This window comes from Phaethon aethereus (genome assembly GCF_964289735.1).
Source record: "Phaethon aethereus genome assembly, chromosome: 18".
Taxonomy (NCBI): domain Eukaryota; kingdom Metazoa; phylum Chordata; class Aves; order Phaethontiformes; family Phaethontidae; genus Phaethon; species Phaethon aethereus.
Window position 1 is genome coordinate 10,032,320 of NC_138594.1, and position 27,328 is coordinate 10,059,647.

Below are 27,328 nucleotides of genomic sequence, written 5' to 3' on the forward strand. Positions count from 1 at the left end.
CCCTGCGGGCCGGGGAGTAGTTCTCCCTCCCAGGCTGCGGCAGGGCCACTGCAGGAAGCCAGCACATCCCCTGGGAGCTCAGGAGCTGCAGGGACACTCGGGGGCTGAGACAGAAAAAAACCCTGATGGGATGTAACAGAAGGACCATCCCTCAGAAAGGCGTGGGAATCTCTGGGGGAGGCAAGAGCCCAACACATTTCAGTGTTTCATCATGTTCTCAGAGAGCCGTGAACGACTGTCAAGAGACAGCTACACAGACACAGGTAACCACCACCAAACTACTGTGCAGAGCAGCCTGTTTACAAAATACCGGTTTCTTGCCCAGTATTCCATTTCGTATGGAAAAAACAGCTTCTCGTTGACATTAAACACGGAGACGGGAAAGACAACCAGATACCTCAGACAGCTGAACCCACTCACAACACCCCACAACAGCTGCTGAGACAAAATGGCCGGCGAGCACCGCCGCGAGGCATGACGGGACAGCCCAAGAGGCGGTGGTAACAGCAGGGAGCCCGTCACGTGGCAGCTCCCACCTCCCCGCCGCGGTGCAGACTGGGAGCTCGGAGGCGGTGGCGCCAGGAGGTACCGTGGCGGCCATTTTGTGTCTGCCTCGCTCGCCTCAGTGGGGAGGCTGGTGTGGGCGCTGCGGTTTAGGAGAGAGGAGCTTGGCTGTCTCCTTTCTGCGTAGGTCGGGGGCGCCGCCGCCATGGGCCGTAAGAAGAAGAAGCAGCTAAAGCCTTGGTGCTGGTATCCTTCTGTGTGGGACGAGGCGGGTGTGGGGAGCTGGGTGGGGGAGGGGAGCGGCCCGGCCTGGCTCGGTCGGGTGTCTGTCCCGGCCTATCCCATTCTCTGCCCGGCTGTTCGCCGTCCTGGTACGCGGCTCTTTCCTTCTCTCCATCCCTGTTCCATTTCGGCTCCGTGCTTGGCCCTGTTCCATTTCTGTGCTTCTCAGCGCGGGGCAGGGGCCTGGTCCGTGTCCTTCCTCTCCTTCCCCCGCGGCCTAGTCCTCCTGCTCCCGCCTGCCTCGCTTGAGGCCTCGGTCTCCCGTCTGATCTGAAAAGCTAGGGCGGGCCGCAACTTCTCCGACCGCCTGCCCGTGGCGCTCCTGTGGCCAGGCTCGGCGGGATTGCCGAGATCGTGGGGAAAATGAAGAACGGTCTTTTATACCCCCGAGGATAGGATGTCAACGGAAGAAAACCCGGCCTCTAGTAAATACAGTTATTGAGGAAGAAGTGAGGCAGATGTGATTAAAAGAGACCTTTTGAAAACTTGGGGGCGGGGGGCGCTTTCAATTTTGTAATTGCTGCATCAAAGTCACGTACGGTTTTTCAGTATCCGGAAATGCTGGTGGATTTTTCTTCGGTCACTCCTTCACAATTTGCTTTTTATTGAGGACTGATTGCAGATTTACCTTCTCTCTAAAATGTTTCTGCCTAATCTAGAATTGTTTAATAAAGGAATTTATAAGCTGTGCTGCCGTCTTTTAGCTTTTTATGTTGGAAGGCATCTGTGCTTCTATTTCAAGTATTAATATATTTCAAGTTTCGGTGGAAGTGAGGGACACATTGTGTTAACAAGGAACGGCTAATAAATAACAGATATGTCTTGGTCTTGCTTATGAAGATATGTTTGGAGTGTTTGCTGAAATGCCAGTGCTGACATGCAGAAAGAAAATTGCGGTTTGCCTCTTCTGTCACATAGATGTCCAGAAGGATCTTTGGTTAAAATGTTTCTATGTAAAAACAGAGAATTCTTTAATGACCGCAGCAAATTATGCAGTGCCATAACAATTGATAACTGCATAACTGAAAAAGAAGAGGAATTTTTAACTAAAACCTTTGTTCTCTTTTATAAATGTTAGCTACCGATATTTGCTATTAAATAGGCACATCTGAGTATTTATCATCACTTCCTTTTTGTGGGTTTCAAGTCTATTTCTCCTTTAATGCTTTAGCAACTTTATTTTAATCTACACTCTGTGGAGAAGGAATGAGTCCACTTAGAAATAACTAGGACTTGAAAGGCATGTGTCAAAGAATGTGAAATCAAATGATGGTTCTGATGGCGTGCACGCATCTTGCCACTTTTCTACCTATCTGAAGGGGGAAATGCAGGATGGTATGAGGGGAAGGTTTGGTTTCATATATCCATGAAATAGTTGTCATGCTTTGAATGCTCAGAGACGCTTCCTATGCTGCTTTTTTGCTTTAGGAAAAATGACAATGATGCTAATTAGCTTAGTGTTACACAGAAGGACGCTTTCAGCATTATATGTTTCCTTAACGGTCTTCAATAGGTATTGTAACAGGGATTTTGATGATGAAAAAATCCTTATACAGCATCAAAAAGCAAAGCACTTTAAATGCCATATATGTCATAAGAAACTGTATACAGGACCTGGTTTAGCTATACATTGCATGCAGGTAAGAAGTTTTAGACTTACATAAGTGTGTGAGGGTTGGGTTTTGGGTTTTTTTTTTTTTCAGTATCTAAAATTGGAATTAATAGTGAACTTTAAAGGTAGGGGTTTGGGGGCTTCTGGAGTCTTAAAAACTGATGAGAAAGACAGCAATGGACTGTTTCCAGAACAGGAGTCCTGCTGTGTCAGCAGTCATATGGAGAGTATGCAGTAGAGATCTCTGCCATCGTTTCTGGGGTGTAGCAGGAGTGAAGGGATTGTATTATCTTGATGTTCAGAAGACATGTTTATATAAACTGGTTTTAGAAGTTAATAGTAGCTAACAGTGACTAGGAAGCACGTGTCAAGAAAACGCTTGGCCAGAGAGATTCTTCCCATTAAGGATGTTCCTTTTGTATCTTGAAACTGGATGAAGAACATACCGAATCTAACCTGAATTGTGGTCAGGAGGACTTTGACTTTTTTTTTTTCCCTTAGGTACATAAAGAAACAATAGATGCTGTTCCAAATGCTATTCCTGGAAGAACTGATATTGAACTGGAAATCTATGGCATGGAGGGTATTCCTGAAAAAGATATGGAGGAACGGAGGCGGTTACTTGAACAAAAAACTCAGGGTAAAGTGTAATCTAGCTAGTTATCTGTTATTTTCCTAGTCTGTTTCTTGCTGATAATAAGCTGTGTGATACAGGTTTCGTTTCTCAGAAGAGTAAGGGTTGGGTTTAATGCATTCTCTTAACTGCTGCTCTAGGTGTTTGCCAGTTGTGTAGAAAGATGAGAGATACTACTCTTTTCCTGTTAAGAAATAGCTGCATGCTAGTACAGCTATAAAAATTACCTAATTAATATGGGGATGGTGATTTTTGAGCTTAAGGGGAGGGAAGCCCAGGGGTGATACAAGCCTGATGATGCCCAAATACTTAGATTTCTTTGTGTTTTGGTATATATTTGTTTGAACTGCTTTGGTTTATTCTGGACAGCATGAGACTGACATGAAGGAAGACCCCCACATTTATGTTGAGGGTCATTAGATGCCTACCTATAGGTAGGCTCACATAGTTTTTTGTCTTTGTAATTCTGTGAATTCTTGAGCACGCTGATAAGATGTGAATTCTATTATTTTTGTTTCAGCTAGAATACTCCAGCTAAAATGAATTTCATAGAATATAATTTGCCTTCTGTCTGACTGTATACATTGTTCTTTTTAGCAGAGAGCCAGAAAAAGAAACAACAGGATGATTCTGATGAGTATGAAGATGATGAATCTGCAGCTTCAACTTCATTTCAACCCCAGCAAGTTCAGCCACAGCAGGGGTACATTCCCCCAATGGCACAACCAGGTTTGCCTCCTGTGCCAGGTGCACCGGGGATGCCTCCAGGTAAGATGGTGTTTTAAGTTAGTTAAACTAGTTACTGAAAAGCTGAGTAGAAATACAAATTGCTGCTTGTGTGCTGGAATAATCATCTGCCCTTTTTAACATTGGGTATCAGAGGTCACAGAGTAGTTTTGTGAGGTGCATGTAAGCATTTTCTTAACTTTTTTTTTCCTTCCCCCAGTCTGTGTGTGCACACACATCTTCCTTTGTGAAGGAGATTAAGATACCTAATGCTTGCATCTAGATTGAAGGAAGGTTAATATGGTAGTAAGGCAGATTAGTACTTTAAACATGTCTGACGATGATATTTGTTTGTGGTATTTTGTATCAAGATTTTGGAAAGAGGGCAGAAAGGCTGCCATGTATGTAGAGGCCGCTAACACGGAACAGGCAGTTTGTACACAGGCCATAAATATATTGAGGAAAGAATTTTGACCAATGACTGAGCAAAAACTGGTCTCTTCTCATTATATTTTTTGTAATAAGGCACGTTCTTTGGAGACTAGTAAGAAAATTTACACGGTCTTGCAGGACTGAGAACACAGAGTCTGTCAGATTTGCAGATAATCTTTTATATTGCGTTGCTTGTAAGCAGTGTTATTTCAAAAACCAATCTTTTAGATTCTTCTGTAAAGCATTTATCCAGTCTAAATTTATTAGATGAGACTTGTTAGCAACTGTATGTTGTTGGAGTTGTTTAAAATGTATTTTTCTGTTAAGGTATACCACCATTAATGGCAGGTGTGCCGCCTATGATGCCTGGAATGCCTCCAGTTATGCCTGGAATGCCACCTGGGTGAGTAGCAAGAAAGACTTAATATTACATGTTCATACTGTGCATTTTAAACTGTCAGAGAAAAAGTAAAGCTAATTGGAAAACGTACATAGGAACCCGTGAACTCTGTAACCTTAATGTTAAGAATAACCAAAGAACTGGATGGCTGTAAACCAACATTAAAAATATGGCCAAACTGAGTTTATGTGTAAAGTATGTTGCCTTTTTCCTAACTTTATTGAGTAGTAATATAATAATGAAAAACTAAGTTTTGTTGTGTTGGTTTAGAGCCTTCTGTGAACCCCTGTTCCTTTATGTATTGCACATATGTTGTGCATCTGGTTATCAGTCATCAACTGAACAGGAAAAAAATACTGGATAGTTTAAATTTTTCTTGTATTTTGGGCAAAAGATGTTGGTTTTTATGCTTGTTTGGGGTTGACACCGTACCCTGTCGCAATGTGTTTGGAAAATCACAGTTAGATTTTTGATTTTGTCATAAATTTTCACAGATTACATCAACAGAGAAAATACATGCAGTCATTTTGTGGTGGAAACATGTAAGCATCTCATTAATGTAATTCTAGGTACATTCATTATCATTATGCCATTTTATGTTATGTTTTTAATAAGCTTGAAATTGTCTTGCTGAAAACCTCTGAATATTGCCTAAGAATTTGGGGAAAATGTCTAGTTAGGTTTTGTTATTGTATAATATCTGAAGTTTGTATGCTTTATCTAAATTAATATTACAAAGCTACATGTTATGAGGAATGTATTCTACAAAATAGTAATGAAATAGACCCTTAGGGGCTTATAACCTCTCTTGACCCTGAGTACAGCTCCATGTGCTCGATCCTTTACACTGGAGGACATACTGCAGGAACTTTGCTTCTGAGTTTTAAAGTTCACTGAGGTGAAAGGTTTTCTTCTGAGACATAAATATGGTTTTAACAGTTTTTGAATGTAAAATCATGTCATAGTCGGAACATCTTGTGGATGCTCATCATGACTAGCTTTTCTGGGTGCAAACTGAACAGAATTTTATCAGGCTTGTTGGTGCTTAGTCCTCCTTAAATTCCTTGTTAACTTCAGGTGGATGTAGTGTCATCTAGTACAAGACACAAACTACTTGCCAAAAATTTGCTGCACTTCCATTTTGGTGACATTTTAGGGGAGAGAGATGGTGTTACATTATGTTTTTGCCTAGTTTATTCTAAAATTTTGCTTACTTAACCTGATGATTTTTTGTTTTAAAATGAGAAAAGAGGAATTAAGACCTAGGAGGCAACTTTGGTTTTAGTGTGACACTAGATCTAGCACTATCCCTGCACTCTCTGAAAGTCATCTTTTCTGGTGGCAGCAGGCGGGGAGCATGCAGCACTTTTTTGAGGTCTAGCAGATAGTTGTCAAAATGGCTGGCAAGACTTGATTTTTCCTTCTCCAACCATTAACCGGAAAAAAGGGTGATGGCATTATGTTCCCAGTCACTACTGCTTCTGCAGTGTTTTTTTCTTTTGTAGCAGTGGTAGACAAGAATAAAAGTAAGGCTGGGTGGCAGCTTGCTTTGCAGAATGAATCATTGCCTCTTTATGATTTTGTTTTGATTTTGAAACAGCAATGGTGACGGTTTCTTGACTTTATCATGCAAATAGAAACTGTTTCTTAGTGGGGTTTTGGTGTGCACTTGGCTGCTATATATCTGCTTGTCTTGCTAACTAAAGTAATAAACATTCCTTTATTTCATTTCTCTAATGCAGCTTTGAGTGGGAAAAATAGAAGCAAACTAAGCTACACTTGGTTTCTTCCCTGTAAAGGAATTGTATATATTCATCTGTAGATTCCCAGTTTAATAGCACTTAGTGTTGTAGACCGCTTATTTTTTATGGAGTTACAGCCCTGTGCAGGAGGAATTTGCTTATATTAAGGATTGTATGTATAGTTTAGATGGGGAAAGTGTATTCATTTGTAGTATGGTTTAGTAGATAAGGATAAAAAGAATCATTTAGATGCCACCTTTCTGTTAGGAAGTACAGACCAATTTTTTTCTCCAATAACAAGGAAAAAAAAAAAACCAAACCAGTTTTTAATATGAAGGCAAAATACGCCATAATAAGAAATTCTCATTTAAAAAAAAAAAAAGTGGAACTCCAGAAGCTTTCCTAACCTGTGTTCTCTGTGTTGCTTTTGTCAGTATTTTGTGGATAGTTTTACAGATTTGGGTTGTCTGCAATTCACTAGAGGAAAGAGAACATGTTAAAATATTTCAAGTTTTCTGAGTGTGCCAAGATCGGGTTCTTGGAACACTCTGTTGAAACTAGTAGCCTGAAATAGATTTCAAGAGAGACACCAGTTCTGGAAATCTGGTAATAGTGAAGTGAAAACTCAAGGAATTAAAGTTCAAATAAAAAGTGTTTGGAAGTTTTCTTGGGTTTTTTGGGTGTGGGGTTTTTTTTTTTCCTTGTGGAAAAACATTTCTAACTGTGGAGTCAGCTGGTTTTGAATTGCCTCTGAGAGCTTCTTGAAATTATTTACCATAATTTTTTAATCTAATACAGGTGTGTGCCAGTTGTCTTAAGAGTTTATTGTGAATGTTCATACCAGTGCTCACTTTCTGTTTAATAGGATGATGCCAATGGGTGGAATGATGCCTCCTGGGCCAGGAATACCACCTCTTATGCCTGGTATGCCACCAGGTAGGTCAGGGTTGTCGAACTCATACTATGGTGAGAACTAAATTATATTTATTTATTTCCACTGAGATTTGGGATTTATATAAAGAATATACAGACGTGTGTGGGTTGATTGCTACAGAAGCCACTCTTGTGCATAGGTGAAGGGGTTGATTGATGGATTTTGATTGTAAATAATATTTGCATTTGGTACCATTTTGAAGGTAAAAAATAGAACATAGTTCTTTCTTCCTGTTGCACTTTCTTTGGCTTTTGTGTTGCATAGTCTGTCTTCATCCCTCCTTTTAATGTCTGTGGCTGCACCTGGAAAATCAGAATGATTGAAAATGTTGTGGGAAGTGAGAAATACCCAAGTAATGAACTTGCTGTGTGAAGAAACTGACTGGAATTTTAGTCTCTTAGAATAGCTGGAAGAGATGTTTCTCAAGCCTGTGCAGCACTAAGCAGCCTTAAGTTCTGAGGGTATTCCACCTGACCATGAGCTATGTTATGATGGCTTGAGATTTGCTGTTTTGCCTGCTTTTCTCGCTGCAGGAGGAGGCAAGCCACTAAGAGAGCTACAGCCTAGTTCTGCTGCACAGTAATACCCATGTGAGCTGTTAACTTCCCATCTCTGATCCTCTCCTAGAGCACCGCACATATGAAGTGCATGTATGGTGATGATAGGCTGCAAAAAGTAGCCTTGTGTCCCTGTTCCACTGTGCTGAAGACCAACAGCAAAGCTGGTCTGTGTTTCAGTCAGAGTTCTGATACCATTCATAATGGCAGCGTCTTTTGGGTTTTGTAAAAGTCTTACCCACGTGCTTGGCAGCATAGGCGCAGTGTGGTGGAAGCAGTTACTGCATTAATTGCATTGATTTATTGAGAGCATAAACTTCATTGAAGCTGTAGTAGAAAACACAACTTGGTTCAGTATTGCTCTGAACTGTTTGAGGTTACTGCCTATGCATAGACGTTTATTGGTGACTGCTGGCATTACTCTTTGTCATGTTTTATTTTACTAATGCCTTGAATATGTATCTTCCGTGGGGAAAACTTTGTACTAAGGAACACTGAACAGAATCCTCTTAACTTCAGCCTGATGTGTTACTGGTTCTTTGTGGTTTGTAGGTATGCCACCGCCTGTTGGTCCTCGTCCTGGGATGCCTCCAATGACACAAGCACAGCCTGTTACAGCACCAGGCATTCTTAACAGACCTCCAGCTCCTGCTGCATCGGCACCTACCCCCCAGCCTCCAGTTACTAAACCACTCTTCCCAAGTGCGGGGCAGGTAAGGTATCTCATAGCCTGGAATCTATTGTTACATTCTTCAAATTGCGACTGTGTCAACAGTGTCTATTATTGAGGAGGCCCGAGAAGTGACTGGTTAAGTTTCTTGCTTGTGTTGATTCTTCAGTTTAATTCAGTGTAGTGCTTGAATGAATTTTAAAAGATTCTTTTGTCTTAAAACAGCGATGAAACCAGACAGAAGTTCTGTAAGCACACGGGGAAGAAAGGAGTAGGCAAAACACTTCTTTCCTTTTTAGTTTCCCTTTAGTTTGTTGTCTATAAGGATGCTTTGGGTGGGTGACGGGATGTGTTAGTGAGCTACAGGAATCCAATTGCCTAGAACTTTATCTAAAATTTCCAAAGTATTAATCTTGACATTACTTGTTCCCCCCTCCTTTTCATAATGGGCTCGCTACCCATAGATGGACTAATTTATTCTATAGTCTTGTTAGACTGGATAAACATTGCCTGAATTAGGAGGTGTTTTACTTTAAAAAATTTAGGAGTAAGTTAAGGTATTAAAAATCTGTTCAAGTGTTTTGGGGAGGGAAGTGGGGAATTGATAGCGACTTATGACCTCTACCCTTTGATTGCACGTGTTGTGTATAAGTCCTGAAGTTTTTACTTGCTTTCAAGTATGTTGCAGAAATGGTGTACTATTTTTGTTTTGGACCTCTGCAGGGAAGATACACGTTTACAAAACCAGTCCTTTCATAAGAAAGGACTTAGCATAAGAAATCCTTTCGTCTGGATACTTTCCACCCATTTGTTTGGAGACTTTTCACTGTTTCCTTTCTTTTATGCTACAGATGGGGACACCTGTCACAAGCTCAAGTACAGCTTCCTCCAATTCAGAAAGTCTGTCAGCATCTTCTAACGCTCTGTTTCCTAGCGCAGCACAAGTACGCAGGAAGTCACAGTTAAAAACAAATTGCTTTGCAACTTAACCCTTTGGACCGTTGTGTAAAACCTAAAATTGACTAAACATCTTCAGATAATTTCTGTTATATTCCTGATTATGTTTAGCTGGTAAAACTGCAGAGTCCTTGATTGAGAGTTGCATCTTACTAGACGTAAGCATGTCAAAGTGCCTAATTTTTCCTAATGAAAGAATGAGATGTTACATCTTGGTTCTAAAGGGTTAAAAAAGCATGAAAGCAGTTAAATGCATTTTAGTGGGCAGTGGTTAGCTTGATGCATGGTCAAGGCTTTTTTAGTTTATGTTGTTTAATATGGTACATAATTACGGAATTTTGTAATTTGCATTATGTGGAAAAAATTTAAATACTTTGTTTTGATTTAGAAAGTTCAGATAATTGTAAAAGTACAGTGGCTGGAAACAAAAGCATTCTCTGATAACTAAAGCTTGCTTTGGAGATTGCTGCATCTTGAGAGAAAGCCTGGTAAAGCAAGCTTTTCTTGTCTAACAGTTAATTTAAGAAAAAAGTAGGAAAGATGAGATGCTGGAATCTGTAGTGGACCTCATGTCTGCCTTTGGCTGATTGTTCACTCACAAGCAAATTTTAAGATCTGTAGAAGCACATAGTACTTTGTGAAAATATTGCAGTGTTTTTATAGAGAGGACGCCTAAAACAAAAACCCGGACACAATAGAGCTTTCTTAAATTTTTATTAAAACATTTTTTAAATACCTAAGTAGTGAATACTAACACTTTGAGCTGTACTCTAAACTAATGGTTGCTAAAGTATGCTAATAACTGAGTGAGAGAAAATGAATTTATACTTATAGGCTCTTAATAAAACAATGATTCAGGAAACAGTTAGGCATTTACCAAACTCAGTATTTGAGATAAAAATTTTGATAGTGGGGGGTGTTGTTGTTCCTTTTTTCTAGTTGTGGCTTTTGACCTGCAAATTTTAGACTTTCCTCTGTGTATGTGTGTATATGTGTATAAACTGGGTTTTATTTTGTCTTGTTTTCAGTTGCTCTAGTGTGCAATAAGGCTGAACTTTACTTTTGTCAAGCTTGTTTTAATTATGTATCTCACTGGAAGGTTTCAGAGGTCTAACACATCATTTAAGTTTTCTTATGCTTTGAGAAATAAATATTGATCTATCTCTGTGTTTCTCAGGCTGCAGCAGCTGTTCCAGGTCCAGTTGGTACTGATTTCAAACCTTTGAATTCTACACCTGCAACAACAACAGAACCCCCAAAACCTACATTCCCTGCTTATACACAGTCTACAGCTTCAACCACTAGCACGACAAACAGTACTGCAGCTAAACCAGCTACATCTATAACAAGTAAGCCTGCTACCCTCACAACAACCAGTGCAACCAGTAAGTTGATCCATCCAGATGAGGATATATCACTGGTAAGTTAAAATATTTTTGTTGTCTTAATGAAAAATGCAGTTTATGCTGATATGGCTGATTAAATAGAATTCATTCTGTGCTCTGCATTATGCGTATTTTAATGACTCTGAGAGTGCAAACTGCAGAATTGATGGAACCAGAACCATTCATCGAGAAAACTTCTTTGGTTGCAAAGTGATGACTGGCATATTGCAATGATCCTGCTGCAGATTTAAGCCTTATTTTTGTTAGTGACAGGAAGTGACTCAACCCAAAATGTAATTTGGGTGACTTCTGCATGTGACTTAAGATTGAAGTTAAATAGATAGAGCTAATGAGTGTAGGACAAAGGACTTAACAGTTTGAACTGGTCTTGGTGCTATTACTGGCAGTGAGAAATACGGAATTTATGGATTAAAACAAACAAACCTTAATTTCTGTTCAGATGTGTTTAGATTTGTGTTTGGCTGTTTTGTCTCAACTTTGTTATGAGGAAGAGGCTTTCCTCAGCTGAGAGAGGAGGAGAATTTGTGTTGCATGCAAACTGCTAGATTGGCCAGTAGTAATACAGTAGCTTTGAAGGAAGGGGGGAAAAGTCCAAATGCTACTGTGTAATGTTACTAGTAGCAGCCTTTGAACTTGTAAGATAGCCGAAATAGTTCAAGAACCTGTAATCTACTTTGTTATACTTATATTTACTTTACTTTTGGTGAGTATTAGTCTTACAGTGTGTTATGGTTCTCTGTTTCTGGTTTTAGGAAGAGAGAAGGGCACAGTTGCCTAAATATCAGCGTAATCTTCCTCGACCAGGACAAGCTTCCTTGGGTAATCCACCAGTTGGACCAATTGGAGGTATGATGCCACCACAGCCAGGAATTCCTCCACAACAACAAGGAATGAGACCTCCCATGCCACCTCATGGTAATCATAAGTTTCCTAGCTTTCTTTTCTTGAAAAAATTTGTCTTTGCTGTAAACTTTTTAAAGAGTTTCAAGTGGTGTATACTGGTGGGGGGTGTGAAGCTTTTCATAAAATGCAACTTCTGCCCATTATTTAAAAAAAAAAAAAAAATCTTCTTTGTGCCTTAATTGTTCTGTTTATAGGTCAGTATGGTGCTCATCACCAGGGCATGCCAGGATATCTTCCTGGAGCAATGCCTCCATACGGTCAGGGACCTCCGATGGTGCCCCCTTACCAAAGTGGACCTCCTCGACCTCCGATGGGAATGAGACCTCCTGTAATGTCGCAAGGTGGCCGCTACTGATGCTACTACACACGCTCTAATAGGTTTGGAGATTAAACCTTTTCTCATCTTGTGCTGTTAATATAGCCGAGCTTCCGTCAATTAAGGCTTCATTGTGACTTTAAAAAAATAAGTATCTTCCCACATGCCAGGAGCTATTGGACATTCTTATTTTACATGGGAAAAATTATTTGGAATAATAACAGAAGCTTTTCCTGATGTTGCAATTTATACTGTATGGCTTCTTTTTCATGTTTCATCTAGGTTTTTAGAAGTGAAGTATAGTAAATATGGTTCGTTAAATTGTGAAGGCGCTGGAATTACATGAACATACCACCTTAAAGGCAAGTTCTGTAACATTATGTTGCTATTTGTGAAATGATGCCTTCACAGCACTTCAAGTGCTGTTGGACTTCATGTCCCCAACGTAGTTTGGTGAGGGCTGTAACTGTTCCCAACTACTTGTACATTTAAGTCTGAACTTGTAACAATATTTAATGTATTTAGAGTTCCTCCTGTTTCAGGGTTTAAGTAAACTGACCCACTAAGGTCGTGTGACTTTTCTGTACTGTTATAAACATTGTAATAAAAGAAGAGAAAAATTTATATGCCTTTTTATTCATGACCAGCTGTGGACAACTGCCTGAAAGGTTTGTACAGATGCATGCCATGGTAGCTATTGGTGTAACAAATAGAGTTATTGGTGCTGTTTTGATAAAATCTGAATTCCTTGTTCTAAAATTGACTCCTTAGCTGCACGTCTTGAGTAGACAAAGACCTGTACACTTATTAACTGACTCCTCAAAAATGAGGCTGCAGGAGGCACATCTTAACTCTTGGTTGTAACTTCTCTTAATGCATATGTTTCTTTATTTGTGCTTTCTTGTCCTCAATAAATTTTAAAAGATTTCTAGTCCTGGCACTTACTTGTAGATGTAAAAGTCATTGCTCTAAGACACTGCTCTAGTGCCAGATGTCTGCTGTTAGTTCATTCTTCGACTGACTCTCTTTAATTTGCAAATGCGTATCAATTTCAGGGGAAAATTAGATGAAGATTTCTAGAAGCTTAGGTGCATGTCACATGGGTGAGTGACATCCAGTTGATGTTGTATTGAAGTTGACCTGCAAAAGAGAAAAGTAGCTCCACCACCTTCTCAGTGTATAAGAGACAAGAGGAGCAAGAGTAATATGGTACATGCTGTATTTTTACTTTAAGTGTTCAGCATTTCAGATCTCAGCAGACTCTAAAAAGGTGAACTATCTGTTTTGTGCTATGATCAGATATTGGGTGAGTTTCTTGCGCACCATTTAATGGAAGTGTCTAGGGTAAGAGACCTTTGATAAACTGTAATTAGGAGAACTGAGAAAGAGGTCTTCTCCATATGAATTAGTCATTTATCTGTTTATAATAGCAGAGTGATAAATTACTGTCATGGTTGTAATTCACTGAATGTCTATCACTGTCTTAGTGTGTTATGTTACTGATGAGAATGAAAATGTAGAGGGAGACTTTTTGGAGGGAAGTGAGAGCTTCCCCAGTCTCTTCACAACAGGGGGAAGAAAAGGAGTGGTGAATTTTTCATTTGCAGGTCAACTTTAAATACATATTCCAGCCTCAAGCCTTATCTGTGCAATTTAGTTTATGGGGATATCTCTTCTTTTAGGATAGGTTAGAAAGATTATCAGCATTGTTGTGTCAGTTTATGTTCCATAGATGTTTTTGTAGATAGTGAAGTGTTTGGGGTTTTTTCCCCCCACTTAATTATAATACTGAGCATTTTGGCTCTTTTTCTTTAAAGTCTTTGGGGGTTTTTTAGCTGCACTTAAGTATTTCATGTGGCTTTGTTCTGTACTGTCTCTTAATAATCCAGAAATACAGTACAGCTAAAATACTACATTGTGTCTCAGCTTCAAACTTGGGGTCATGGAATGTCTCATGAAAGCACAAGAGCATCCAGTACACTGTAATTTCAGCTGAATGGCCTTAGTTTAACCATTAAGAATTGTCAGGCACTTCTTCTGATGGTTAACAGTTTTAAGACCATAACTCCAAGCCTCTGTTGAGAAGCAGTTCTCTCTGATCACTGATATCTGCTGATCACCTGTCAGATGTGCAGTATTTGGCTTGCAAATGTGCTGAGTGGGCCTTGATGTCAGATCTTTTGTTAGCTCTTCATCTTGCTTTGTACAAAAGTCTTAACAGATAAAACTGTTTTGCTTAGGCAATGCTTTTATGCTCTGGTTTTCTTCTGTTTATCTAATAAGGATAATTACAAAACAAAACACTGGAGAGACTTTTACAGTGTCTTACGTTCATACTACACATAAAATTCATACATTATAAATTGATCTTAACTTCAGCTTTTAAAACTATAGAACTTCTAGCTTTTTCTGAAGATCATATTGCTGCTGTAAGGATGCTTTGCCCTCCTGCCCCTAGTAAAGTAAATACCTTCTCCCTTTGGTGTCTTTCTGTAACTCATTGGTATGTTGTTTTCAGACCCCTACTTTTCCTGGGATAAATACTTGAAAACCTGCTGCATGTGCTGTTAATTCATCATATTCTGCAAGTTTTTATTAAGAGTTTCTCTCTTTTTAAATAGTGAATGTCTCATTGTTCCAATAATAGTACCATTTTGTAGCTAATACTATATAGACTTACAGCTTGGATGCATTTTAAGATTGAACTTTCCTTATTAGTAATGTTATAATAATCCCTCAGCTAAGTACTGCCATGTATTATTCATATAGTATTCTAATAATCTTCAGCAAGCAGGTGAAAAATTTTTCCATTATTTTTCATGTGGATACTTGCTTTGCTGCTCCTGTCACTTCTGTGCTAGAAGAGCTGTGATGTGGCTATCTTTAGTTACTCTTGCGTCTCTTGTGTGTACACTTCAGTAAACAGGCGGCTATTTCAGTGCATATGTTGGTCTCTGCCTTCATTTCTTTGGATACTGCTTCTTAATGTTCAGAGAGCTGGATTTATGGTGCATTTTTCCAAAAAGAGGAAAACAACTTTGAATGTAGTAATTGCTTGTATAAAGACTAAGGCTTAGTTTACAGTAGGAAGTTTAATCAGCATAGTTGTGCCAGCAAAATTCCTAATGTAATGCAGCCGTGCAGGCAGTTTTTTGCTTTAGTTAATCTCTGCCTGGAAAGACATTGCAGAAGCCTTTATGATTACAGAGAAGCATCTCTCTTATATCTGTTGCAGGTCTCTAGTGATACAATTGAGTAGGCAGAAGCTTCGTGTTTCAGTTGTTTCCTAAATTTGTCATGGCAGATAGTAAAATTAAAACTTGCAAGTAGATTTTGATCAATCTTTAAATTGGAATGTAATGCAAATGCTGAATACAAAAAAGAGGCTGCAAGAATGTTCAGACACAGGTGGGAAAACATGTTTAGCAAAATATTTAGGGTTTATGGCATCTGGGACTTGTTTAACAGGTTCTAAATTATTTTACGCATGGTCTCAATATCATTATGAGAGGCTGATTTCATATCAGCTCATTTTTAGAGCAAAAGGGATGAGACTGACATGGAAGAACATTGGAAAAGCTTGGGCTAGTTTTTCAGAAGTCTTGATATGACTTTCGTACTGCCTTAAGAATCCCTTTCTGCGTTTGAGAAAGGTTGCTTTAAATAAAATCTTGAAAATTTAGCTGACTTATGTGGACTAAAAATTTCTTTTGGAACTTTTGGATTGTTTTTTTCCTTCCACAGATGAGATTTTTAGGTGCTGATAATAAATTTGAGGCTGGGATTTACATCTAATAATTTCAGCGGATAACTATTCCTCGCTCTGTGCATGCATGGGAGAATATAAACAAGCTTCTAGAAACACTTTCAGCTGCATCTGCCTTCTATGGTTTCTGCAATTATTTTAGTGTATGGAGCTCTTGAACAGTACTTAAGTAGAACTGTGTAACTTACTTTCTTAAAACTTGGATAAAATTGAATGGAACATTTAACCTGCAGTTATCTTCTAGGAATCAAAGAATTCTACACACAAGATTAAAAAAAAAAAAAATCAAGATTACTTCAGTTTTACAAATAGCAAGAAGGGCATTATGACTCTTCAGTTAAATTGAGACTCTGATATACCAGTCCATGAGCTGGGGCTGCAATTTAAAATGGTAACTTATGACACTTAAAAATGATCGTAAATGTCTTAATAATTGTACTGGTCTAGCTTCTACATAAATACTAAGGTGAGGGTGAACATTTTCAGTGGCTGATGGAATCTTTACTGTACTAGTTCACAAAAAGTAGAGTTAAATACTATCAGTTATGGGAAAAATGCCCCAAAACAACTGACTTATGTTCCATTGATCAAGATACAAAGCAAAACAAACTGTCCAATTCAGAAACAGCTACCAGCTGTAAAAAGTTTTGTTTGGGCCTAACGAAATAGGTGCTATAGCAGTAATTTTCTTTTGTTTTCTTGATCACTGGAATTTTGTTAACTTTGAATGCATGTCTTTCACTTAATTGGGTCATGTTTTTTCTAAAATTTAAATTTTTCTTCTTCCTATAGCCCTGCCATAGGACAGGCTGAGGCAGAGTCTCAGTGTTGCCCTGTTCAGTCTGAGGCAAGTGGGATTTATTTTATTCATTCTGGGGGCTTTCACAGCTTTATGGCTGTTGGATATTTATGTCCCCAAACTTGCAGCAAGTTTGGTGAAGGCCCCTAAATTTATTTTAATTTAGGTTTTTGATTCTCTTTTGGTAGATGGGCTCTATATTAATATTTATCTTTTTATTGTTGTGCTTTTAAGAGTCTTAGGGGGAGGGAACATGTTTTAAGATGTTTGGGTACCCTTTCTCTTAATGGAACATGGTTTTCCTTCAAGGCTGCTCAGGTAGTCCTTCAGCCACGCTGCCCCCTTCCCCCTCTTCCCCTGCATTGCATTTGTGCTGTATTTGGTTTTGGGTTTGGTAATGTGACTTTGTGTAGTCTCGGAACTAGCGGGGTGTAAGTATCAATTACTAATGATTCCTCTTCTAGGGAGATATATCTATTGAAGTGCTTATAATACTTTGGTTTTAATGGATAAGTGACATTTAGGCTACACATTTTTGTGACTATAAATGATAGAATACAGTTGCTTTGGAGGAGGCTATTAAGATGTTAATACTACTGCATATGTGAGTTGCACCACGACAAATATTAATGTAGAGCCCTATGAAGAAATAGAGATTCAAGTTGGTGAAGTAGAATACAAGAATGAGAAATCGAAGCTGCAGATTTTTCTGTTTGTCAGTTTCAGGGAAAACCTTTTTTGTCAATCTCTTAAATACATCAAACTTGACAATATTTTGTCTAGTGCAACAGTACTGGAAGTCATAGCAGGTTTTTGAAGCCTTGTGGAAATCTGTTGCATATTCAAAATTTGCTTAGGTATATGGTTACCTAAAGTTCCTTCTTCACAGTGACTGCCAAAAAATTGTACTCTTTGTGAAGAAAAATAAGGCTTAGCGTTGCTGCTCACTCTGTAGATACATTGATTTTTTGAATGCTTGAGGTTGCTTAAAGACAACTTCAGCTTCAGAAGAAAAGATTTTGTCCAAGGAGGTCTTGCAGCCTGTCAGCAGTGAAATAGAAAATCAGCAAATGTTGGAGGCAGGTTTTATAACTTATTTAATTTTTTTAGATATTTTTAAAATTTGTGGTGTTTTTTGATTAGCATAGACTGTATTTAATTCCTTCAAGTTTCTGCTGAATAATGACCTCCAGTGTGATTTCCAGTAACTTTAATTAAACGATAGAGTTGTAATTCTTAATGTAGAACACATTCCTGTTGTAACTCTTTGTTTGTACTCTGCCCTTTGCATTTTTCCTCTAGAAGACCCCCCCAAAATTGTCTAGTCTGACTAGAAAATTGACATGTCCTCTGTTAATTGTTTCAAAATTATTATTGAGCATAGTGTTGCTTTTCTAATTCTCATTGTGGTGCTACCCTCAATAACAGTGAAGATGAGAAGACTTCAAGATATACTAGTGCAACTAGTATTTGTTTCACATACTCAGTCTATAGGAGCATTTGGCTTAGTTCTCATTTCCCTAACATAAATTTAAGGAAACTGTTTAACCAAAAATGATACGCAGTGTGGCTTGTACTTCTTGCTTTACGTATCTGACTCTCTTAGAGACTCAAAATGAAAAATAGGCAAATTTCAAATGCCTGATACGTGAACTTTTGTTATCAATTTCCATTTAAGACTGTTGCAGCACTAGGTATTTTTTTTATCCAGCTACTCATATTCAGCTTGTCATCAAGCACACAAAGTGAAAATTCAGATCTGTGTGCTGTCTTGTGTCCAGCAGAGTATCCTACTTAGATCCACACTTGGGTTATATCTTAGAAATTGATATTCTGGTGAGACCTAAAAGTTTTTTAATTCAGAGAAATTGCTTTGATCGGTTTTTATTGAAGATAACTAGGTTTGACATGTTCATAGAAAAACAAGTCTCTAAAATGCAGTTCCTGTTTCCACTGTGTCATTGTTTAAGCTCTGTATACTAATGCTTTGGAGCAAATGAACCATTTCTTTGTGTTCTGTGAGCAAAACAGAGCATTTCTCAGCACCACATTGCTACGGATTTTGTGTTTCTTGAAACTGCTTTTAGACCATTCCAAGAAGATTAATTTTACGCTACCTACTTCTGAAAGATGCATTTGACATTAAGACGATTCAACGGGGTGATACTGTATGAATTAAAGGGGTTTTTGACTCCAGGTTTTCCTGCTGCACTGCAGAAATTGCTTGTAATTTCTGATGGGTAGTTCACATATTCTTCACTTCCATCCTTTACATTCCTGTCCTTTTACTCTGTAAGTCTCTAAAGGACTGGACAGTACAGGTCGTCTTTGTTCCTTCTTTGGGAGTTGGTAGCTTTAGCAGATCATGCTTGTGTTACTCTGATCTGTTACACAGACTAATATTTGTCCTTAAATTGCAGCATGTAATGATACCCATTTTTCATTTGCTTTGTGTTTTGTCCTAAAAGATACATGTGCAAGTGCTGCTGTCTTTCAAGTCACAAGGATGGCCTTATGGCTCTGTGCTTTTTGCTGGGAGTATCTCCTCAGCTATTAGACCAGCTGGCCTGTCATCTCTTTAAAACAATTTATAAAACTCTAATGTAGTGCAAATTGCTCTTTGTGAATTTCTGTTAGTGACGTTTTCCCTCTGCTTCCTTGTGTAAATCTAAGAGGGGTAGTTAAAAAAAAAAGAAAAAAGAAATTACACTGTGAATAAGTTCTCTTTATTTTGAGGGACAGTAGTGTGTGTTTTTTAATTGACACTCCAGTACTGCAGCTGTCAGTATTGCAGCAGTCTGTGTATCACAAAGTTGTACATCTCACTGTGGAATTTCTTTTCTAATGATGATAGTATTTTAGTGACTTGGCTTTATAGATACTAATAGAAGTAGTTCTTGGGCAGTTTGTTGGGCTTTTTTAAGCTTAGGTAGACATACATGACTTCTTAAAGGACAAGAATTACTAATACTGTGCTAAATTGGGTAAATTTGCACCTACCATTTTTAACAAGACAATTGAATGGGAGGTGTCACAGATATAGTACATACCACACATGAAGTTTTGGCTTGCTTTAGAATTGAAAGTAATAGTTAAGGTAGCCCTTAAATACTCTGAGGAATAGGCTACCTCAGGAAGAATTTAAAAAGAAGTAGTTATACTTGCAATCAGAATAATCAGACCAGTGAAATAATGGTAGTGACTGGATTCTACAAAAATGCAGCTATCAGTGAATACTATATTTTCCTGTAATAGTTGGGGTAGGTAGATACTAGTAGAGTAATAAAAGGTTTGAGGCAGCCATTGAAAGTGTCAAGATAGAATTGAAGTGTAATGTATGTAACGTTGGTTTTGAAGTTCTGAAAAAAACATTTGTGAGTTTTCTTACACTTTGTAAACGGCAGCTTAATGCAGTATTTGATTGTCAGTGCAGATTCTCATTAAGACTGTACTAGAAGAAAATACAGTTCGAGTACAGTATTTGTAGATATTTTACTTTTGTCTTGAGAAGGCCTATTTGAGGCAGCCAGGCACTTTAGCTCGCTGCTTTTGCAGACAGCCGTGTTCTGTCATGAACCACAGGATCCAGGATGTTATCCTCGCTTGTCCTTGCCTCCTGAGGAGTCAGTATTGACCATGGTATGAACTGTCTGTGAGGGTTGGTATTTATACCCCTGATCGCTGTTGTGAAGAGTGAGGCGCTTGCACTTTCTGAGCAAGTTTACAATACCTTGTCTGTTCTTAACGGGCTTTCTTGCAGTAGGGACAATCAGCAACACTGACCTTTTTAAAGATCATGAATTCAACTTCTCCATAAATATTGTCTTGAACTTATCTTAAGGTTTTTCTTTCTCAGGGGTTTAAAGAAGTTAAAAAGTTTTGAGAAAATAGACTTTTAGTGCCAGTATCATCTTAACTAAAAATAAACATACAACTTGAGAGCTTGAAAGCGTCCTTAAAAATTCTCTTGTTAGCAGTTAAAGCATATCTCTGTTAACTGACTGTCTTACACCAGACTCAAGCTTCTGACATTTCGAATTTTATTTCTTAAATGTCGTCTACATCTTAACCATTTTCCCAGGTGCTATTCAGAAAGGGGGTGTGTGTAGAATTTCAGCTTTTGCTGCCCTCAGTAGCCAATATATATAAATGTTTTTTGCTAACAGTAACTTTGAATTACCAGAAATTGATGCCATAGAACCGAAGGAAGCTATTTCACGGTCTCCCAACTTAAGAAATTACATAATGTTTTGGGATAAAGATGTCATGCACAGCTTTTTTTCTTTCTCTTTTTTCGTTGCATATGTGTTACTTGCATTGAATTCTTTAGCTTCTTTCCCATAACTTTTAGTGGAAGAAAATACATTTTTCTCTTTCATTTGTAAAGGCTAGAATAAGCACAATTTATGAGACTGTTTAATGAAGGAACCTGGCAATGTAAGTATTGTAATTTCCTTTATGTTTGTGGTAGGCAACAGGATTACCTTGTTAAACTTCTGGCTTATGTATGAAAAATAACAGAAAAGTAAGGGCAAAATGAAAGTAGTTGTATAGTTGCCTTTACTTCATATGCTTTTCTTAAGCAACAAATTGCAGTAATTGAAATTTGGCAGCATTTTAAATGAAAAACTAAATTATGGGTTGAACTCCTTGGTTTAATACAATTTGTGTTTCTGTTAACTAGCAGCAGAATTTCAGCATTTGCTACTTACTGGTAGAGAAGAAAAATTCCACAGCACTGCCAGTACAGGTTAGTTTAATCTGTAAGTACCTGATGTTCCTGTTTGAAATAATTTGTTCAAATGATACCACTTAAATACATGAGGGGAATTTTGGTCTCTGAAATGTGAATGTATCTGTTACCTGCTACTGTTTTCAGTAGTGAGTGAACATCTAGAATTTTTTTTTTTTAAGATCTGTAATGGTTTTAACTGCGCTTGTGGGCAGGTAATATCTGCAAGCACTTAAGGAAAATTTAATATGGAACCTTAACAAGTAGCCATTGGTGTTACTGAAGAGTGTGAAGATCTAAAGTTGAAGTCTCTTCTTCAGTAACATACCCATTATAAAAGAGGCTGTTTTATCAGTGAACCAATTATAGGATACTGTATTTGTTGTGTTGGGGAATAAGCATTTCTGTTTGTAAGAATCCATAGCAGTAATGTAATCTTTCTTTCGATTTTCTTTAGCTATTGCTAATTACTGTTTCCTACCAACAGATTTTTACTTTGTTAGGCCTGTAAGCCAGGAGGTGGTTGTTCTCTTTTTTTTTTTTTTTTTTTTGTTAGCCTATTTCAGCACTTCAGAGGCTGCCTACAAATGTGGTTTTGGCCAGCTGTTTTATCTTGCTCCACAGTTACTGCTCTGCCTCTATTCTTTTTTCCTTCTGCTCTATTCCATATTCCCAGAAATTTTGGCATTTTATTTTTATTTTATAGAATATTTTGCACCTTAAAAGAAAATAGGAGAGATTCTTTGTGTTTGGATAAAAGATGCAACCTTCTCCAGAATAGCTGCATACATTTATTTTTATTTAAACTTCGTGTACCTCATCTCTACATATCAGCACGGGAGACACAAACTTTCTGTGCTGGAGCACATAGCGTAGTTTCACAGCTGCATGAGCTGTAAAACTGTGCTTTAATTGACTTCTCAAGGGCATGTTATCACACGGTGAATTTAAGGGGCTTTTGATATCATTGGTGGATAATTATATAGAAAATAGGTATTGGGAAGATCATATTAGTGTAGTTGCTGAACAGATACTTTAGTTTTGCCAGCTCATCTGAATGGTCTAGAGTAGTTTCATGAGTGACTTGATGCGTCCAGAAATACTGCTTATTTTAGAATTTTGAAGTCTTATGCGACACTGCAGAATTCATAATAACATAAAAAGTTTGAAGGGGATTGTATCTTCCCAAGTTTTAGAATAGTTAACACTTGAAGCCCATCTTCTGGCATCTTCTCTACATCAGTTCTCAATCAATCCCACTAAATTGTTTTGTCTGTGGAACTAGCTACATGCAAATTTTTGAATAATGTTGTGTAGGTGTTTCTCCCTACAAGAAAAAAAAGGAAAGTTTTATAATAAAGTTGATACTCTGTCTTTGCCTATATTTCCCAAATCTTAATGGCAGATGGGCATGAATAATAGGGATACCTTGCTGTGAGGCCATTATCCTATTAACAGCATGTACACATCTTTCTTTTAGCTTCTGTGATTGACACTAGTTGATACTACAGTGCTCAGTAATAAGGTGGAATGAATAACTGATTGCTTTTGGCTGCTGAATTACTTTGTGAAGTCTCAGTTTTGACGGTAGTTAGATGCTGACCTGTACTACTTGTACACCAGCTTGGCAATCAGTGGGGATAACTAAAGGGTAGTGGTGTTCTTTAGTGTCTTACCAACAAAAAGTACATTTGTCAAGGGGTAGGTCCTAATACGAACTCTGGTAGAATGTAATCTCTTTGTGAAATGTTTTATGGCAATTAATTAACAGTACTTTTTGGTAGAATTTACATTTGTTTTCTCTTGAGATGAGACCAAAGCAATCCTAGGAATGTGAGCTTTCATAACCAGGGGAGCAGTCTTAAGTTGTAGCTCAACTTAAAGAGAGCCAGTCTCTTTTCAGTAGTGCCCAGTGATAGGATGAGGGTCAGTGGGCACAAACTGCAGCACAGGAAGTTCCACCTCAACATGAGGAAAAACTTCTTTACTGTGAGGGTGATGGAGCACTGGAACAGGCTTCCCAGAGAGGTTGTGGAGTCTCCTTCTCTGGAGACCGTCAAAAACCGACTGGACACGTTCCTGTGCAACCTGCCCTAGTTGATCCTGCCATGGCAGGGGGGTTGGACCAGATGGTCTTCAGAGGTCCCTTCCAACCCCTACCATTCTGTGATTCTGTGAACTTCCAATATACTGTTACAGCAGCTGTCCAGTCTAATGTGGTTCAGAAGCCTTCCTTCCCAGTTCTGATATAGTATATATGGAACAGTGAGTTATTTCACACTATTTCGTTTAGACTTCTGCTTAACGACTCCGAATCACCTCTACAGAGGTTCTGGTCGCTGTGCAGTGAACCCAGACTCTGAACTTTTTAGTACCTTCTTAAAATACCTTAAAGCACATGATTGGATTGTGTCCCTTCTCAGTAGCAGTACAGCCACAGAAGTTAGTGTGTCGTGAAGGTTTTTTCTGTAACTTGATACTGCTGTTGTATACATAGTATGGAAGGGATGGGATCATTGACCTTTTTCAAAAGACAGGTGGAAAAATATTGATACTGAATTTAATTCGAGAGAGACTGGTAAGTATGTGCATCACTTTAATGCATGCAAATAATAGTAACAGTAACTAGCTTAATTTTATAGCATTCAGTTTACAAAGAAGATTCAAAGAAAATACGGAGCCAACATCATTTGCATCTCTTGGGAACCTTCTGTGAACTGTATGCTTCAGGAATGGATCATTGAACATATACTTGTCTGTAATGTATGTCTACCACTTTGTAACAGTCTCTGATTAAACAGAAGTGAACCACTGTTTCTGTGCAATTTTTTTCTCCTCTTGAGGACCTATTTAAATCATTATTTTAGTGAATGTTAGCTGTTCCAAAGTGCATGTAAGCGTAAAATCCACCTTCACTCGTGTTACGGTTTGTACTAGCTATACTTGACTATAAACTGCAAAAACTCATTCATGTGAGCTTTAAGTGATCTGTACCTGAAGACTAGCAGATGAATCGTGATCTGTACCTGAAGACTAGCAGATGAATCATGACTTCTTAACCTATAGCTTCCTTTTGCTGCTGATCTGCTGTCCTTCTGCTGAACTGACTGTACAAAAAATTTGACTATTTAAATTGGAAGAGTCAGGGGGAATATGGAGGAGAAGTATCTAATAGCATTTTCCTAAAACGTGGTAGAGAGGACATGCTGTGAAGTGGTCTGTTCTAAACTCTTCTAGAACAAACTGCTGGAGAGAGAACACTGGAGAGATGAGGTAGCTTTGAAGATGTATGCTCTTGCAACTCTTGCCTACAGGATGAGAATGGATTACTTTGCTAGGCTGGTTGGTCTCACTGTTTACTCTTAGATGAATTTCTAAGAGGTCGTAAAAGGAAGATAAATCCATGGTTTTTAATGCTACATTACCTGGAACAACTCATGGCATTTTGAGTTGGATATGTGTAATGAGCTTAATACTAAGTAGAGGACTCCATGGAAGACTGCTGCTTTGCATGAACTCCTTACTGGAGTTTGTCCTATAGCCTGTTCAGCTCTAGGGAGATCTGAAGGGGCATTTGAAAAACATGGGAACTGCGTTGTCCTAAAAGCTGGCTAGAGCAAAGGAGTTTGTGTGTTGCCTGGCTGGTTAAAGCACTCAAGTTTGCTTTATCAGACTCTTTGGGCATTTGAGTATGACTGGGTAAAGACTAAGAAGGCTGGGGCTGTACTTTCTGCCCTGTGGGCCTCAGTAGCTTGTGTTGTAATGCAGGACCCCCAGTGCCTGTCTGTTTATGCTTTTTCTCTAAATCGTTTTTTCTGCAGGGCACAAGGAGAGGATGGTGTTTAAAATACCTTAATGAGGTAATGAGTTTGTATCTAAGCCCTTAGTTTCTAAGAGGTAGAAATGGGTATCTTTGGAAAGCAAGACCCCTACATAGGCCTCAAAGGAAAGACTCGAGAGTGCAGTGGTGTGGTCTACAGGGCAAAGCATAGCTAGCTACAGTATCCAGTCAGGTGTCTGCAGGCAGGAAGGGAACAAGTTACAAGACAACCCTCTTAACTAAGAGGGCTGGCTTTGATTTTTCATCATGTTAACAGTTTGAAAACAAAAGCAACTTTTTCGCCACAGCATTTGAGCAGGTTGTATAAACTGTTCAGCAAGTTGGTGCTTTCTTTTAGGGCCCGTGCTTTTCAAGTTAGTTTGCTTATCCTACTTCTGTTCTGGCTTGAAGCCATCTATATGCCTGGTGCTAGACTTCAGAAAGCTCTCTTTTCCCAAGTAACTTTTCAAACATACACACCCTGCCTTGCCCCTGCATCAAGGATGGGGGACAGAGGCGGCTTCCTCTAGACTCCAGGGCTCTTGCTCCTTGCAGTTCAGGTGCTATTGTGATTTGCTCCCCCAGTGCACCTTCCTAGCTTGTCTTGGGGAGAGCTGCTTTTGATGTGCTTAATCCCTCAAGGTTAAGCTTAACCTTTAATTGTTTACTTAACCCTGGTGAAATCTGCCAGCCTGGATTTCCCAAACAAAAAGTGCAGCCTTCCCAAGAGTTGACTGCTGTTGTGTCTCCCAGGTTGAAGGCAAGGGAAGGAGACAACTATTGGCTTGGCTACCCAGTCACAAGTTCTGTTTCTGCTTCCTAAGGCCAGGAGGTAAAGGCTTGGACTAGATAGAATAATCTTTGGTTTCATCCTGTTTGATTTGAATTCATAGTGGCTTGCAATTCCTTTTACAGTTTTTTGGCTGTGCCCAGATCTTGACTCAAGTTGGAAAAGCAAATCATACCTTGCTACTGTTAGAACTACATCTTCAGGTAGGGTAATTAAGCTCACGTAGAAATGGTTATTTTTCCTAAAGGTTGTTTATTAGTTTAAAACTTAAGCTATATGACAGGCTTTCTGGAAATTTTAGTGACAATATAGTAGCAAACAATGTGAAACTCCAAGAATAAGAGGCGGCTTTATTATTAGAAGCTTAATGTGACATGATGGTTGCAGACACAGTGCTGACAACAAAACTTCTTTGCGTTTTTAAAATTAGCAAATTTGAAACATTGAAACAATGTTTTCAAGCATGGATATATACAATAGACAAATTGGAGTTGTACTGCAGACATTTCTTGAATAATGCTGCAAAAACATTTCACCAAGTGCAGGAATTGTTTGGATTATGAAGTCGTAACAGACTTACAAATAATATTTTGTCACCTATATCTAACTGCTCACATATCTCTGCACCCCTCCGCAGATTCAGATATATCTAGTATGGTTTGTAATATTCACATGGAGAAGCAATGTAAAAAGCGATGTAAAATTGGAGACCTGTTCTATCAATCCTGGTGTTTGCAAAGTCAACTTAAAAATTGCTCACTTTCTCTCTGTGCTTCTATACTGGATATTTGCTTGCAGTTGATGGGTAGATGCATTTCTCACATGGTACATGTTAATGAGTGAAGTATGTTACAGCCAGTGTGGTAAACATGTTAGAAGTTCACTTAAACTTTTTGTTGCTGATGCAGGAAGAAGAAAAAACGTATGGTTACAGTGGACAGATTCTGTTACTGATCAGGACCACTCAGAAATTAATTTAAAATCCTGATCTGTGAGCTGAGAAGAAAGGGATCCCCACTATACCTGTTTATTCCAGAGCTCAGTTCTCCAAATATTTGGGGGTAGGGAGGAGAAACAGTGGGTCTCATCATCTCCCCCCCCCCGCCCTTATTACTGTCTTAAGTTTAAAATCTTGCTTTTGGTGTCTTCAGAAGTATCAGAGGCTTCTGTTTCAAGGTATATATTACTAGTTGGTTTCAAATTTTTTTAGATATTTGGTCATTATTGTAGTAGTTAATTGTGGTTATCTTGCTACCTCGTGTTCAGCCAATGCAGTCCACTTTTTTGTGACAGTGGACAATTTCAGTGCTGTATCTTCAAACAGCATGGTAGGTACTGTCAGTGTA

At 38.6% G+C, this 27,328-nt stretch overlaps 1 protein-coding gene across 3 annotated transcripts; it reads left to right on the forward strand.

Annotated features, from left to right (window-relative positions):
- Window positions 1-709: 709 nt before the first annotated feature.
- Window positions 710-12,232, forward strand: ZNF207 (zinc finger protein 207; the record flags this gene model as incomplete). 3 transcript variants are annotated; one of them, XM_082008062.1, is made up of 12 exons in its annotated part: window positions 710-750; window positions 2,300-2,426; window positions 2,900-3,038; window positions 3,633-3,800; window positions 4,518-4,593; window positions 5,085-5,132; window positions 7,198-7,268; window positions 8,376-8,536; window positions 9,345-9,437; window positions 10,628-10,870; window positions 11,609-11,771; window positions 11,954-12,232. In XM_082008062.1, 12 exons carry the CDS (start codon window positions 710-712, stop codon window positions 12,112-12,114), a joined length of 1,491 nt encoding a protein of 496 aa, XP_081864188.1. In that variant the 3' UTR covers window positions 12,115-12,232. The 3 variants fall into 3 exon arrangements, with proteins under 3 accessions (XP_081864188.1, XP_081864190.1, XP_081864189.1); XM_082008064.1 differs by lacking the exon at window positions 9,345-9,437; XM_082008063.1 differs by lacking the exon at window positions 5,085-5,132.
- Window positions 12,233-27,328: the final 15,096 nt, after the last annotated feature.